The sequence below is a fragment of the Priapulus caudatus genome, unplaced genomic scaffold (genome assembly GCF_000485595.1).
Source record: "Priapulus caudatus unplaced genomic scaffold, Priapulus_caudatus-5.0.1 Scaffold13206, whole genome shotgun sequence".
Taxonomy (NCBI): domain Eukaryota; kingdom Metazoa; phylum Priapulida; class Priapulimorpha; order Priapulimorphida; family Priapulidae; genus Priapulus; species Priapulus caudatus.
In genome coordinates, this window is record NW_014590267.1 from 1 (window position 1) to 1,189 (window position 1,189).

Sequence of the window (1,189 nt, forward strand, 5' to 3'; positions counted from 1 at the left end):
ATATATATACATGTTAATACGCTCTTGATATACATGTATATATATATATACATATTCGTAAAGATTGCCCGTAAAAACTTAAAAAATTGCGGAAAGCTTTCTTTTCGTTGGCGGGGGATCCCTCTGGCCCCCGCGCCTCACCTGACACTCCTCCCTGCCCGCGAGCTCCTTCACGCGCGCCTCCAGTAGCCTCCGCAGCCCCAGCTCCTCCCTCTGGCACTCCGCGGCCGCGCGCGCGTGGTCGGTGACCAGCGCCAAGAGGGCGCTAGTGAGGTGTTCGTGCGTCGGGTCGTGTTCGGCTCTCAACAGTCCGGCAAGCTGCTCTGGCATACCCATGTCACACAGAGTGTCTGCGGAAGTGAGAGATATAGGTGAGCGCGGTCCCTGACTCGCAGGGTATACCCATGTCACACAGAGTGTCTGCGGAAGTGAGAGATATAGGTGAGAGCGGTCCCTGACTCGCAGGGTATACCATGTCGCACAGAGTGTCTGCGGAAGTGAGAGATATAGGTGAGCGCAGTCCCTGATTCGCAGGGTATACCCATGTCACACAGAGTGTCTGCGGGAGTGAGAGATATAGGTGAGAGCGGTCCCTGACTCGCAGGGTATCTACGACGGCTACAACCATGGCAGATTAGCATGCAATCATGGGAATCTAAGCAAGGGTAGCGACCTCCTGTGACATCACGGGGTCGCGACCTCACGTGACATCACGGGTATGCGACCTCACGTGACATCACGGGGTTGCAACCTCACGGGGTTGCAACCTCACGTGACATCACGGGGTCGCGACCTCACGTGACATCACGGGGTTGCAACCTCACGTGACATCATGGGGTTGCAACCTCACGTGACATCACGGGGTCGCGACCTCACGTGACATCACGGGGTTGCGACCTCACGTGACATCACGGGGTCGTAACCTCTCGCACGTACATTTGACGGCGACTTCCGTCTACGTGTGACCTCACGGGCTCGTGACCTCACAGGGGTCGCGACCTCTCGCACGTACCTTTGACGGCGTCGTCGTCAGCGCACAGCGAGGCGAGGAGGAAGGCTGCCTTGACTCGGAGCTTGTCGACGCGAGTCTGCATCGCTCGCAGCAGCACGGCATGGCCGCCGCCGCGCGAGAACTCCGCCGCCGCCTCCGCGTTGTTCCGCACCATGCCTGCAGAGAGGTGAGAAGCAC

General features: G+C 58.5%; 1 protein-coding gene across 1 annotated transcript; it reads right to left on the reverse strand.

Annotated features, from left to right (window-relative positions):
* Positions 1–90: 90 nt before the first annotated feature.
* Positions 91–1,166, reverse strand: LOC106820431 (hsp70-binding protein 1-like; the record flags this gene model as incomplete). Its single annotated transcript, XM_014824949.1, has 2 exons — positions 1,013–1,166; positions 91–350 (listed from the first exon to the last, which is right to left on the reverse strand). Coding segments are annotated over exons 1-2 (414 nt in total), but the record flags the coding sequence as incomplete, so codon positions are not given.
* Between the last annotated feature and the right edge of the window lie 23 nt (positions 1,167–1,189).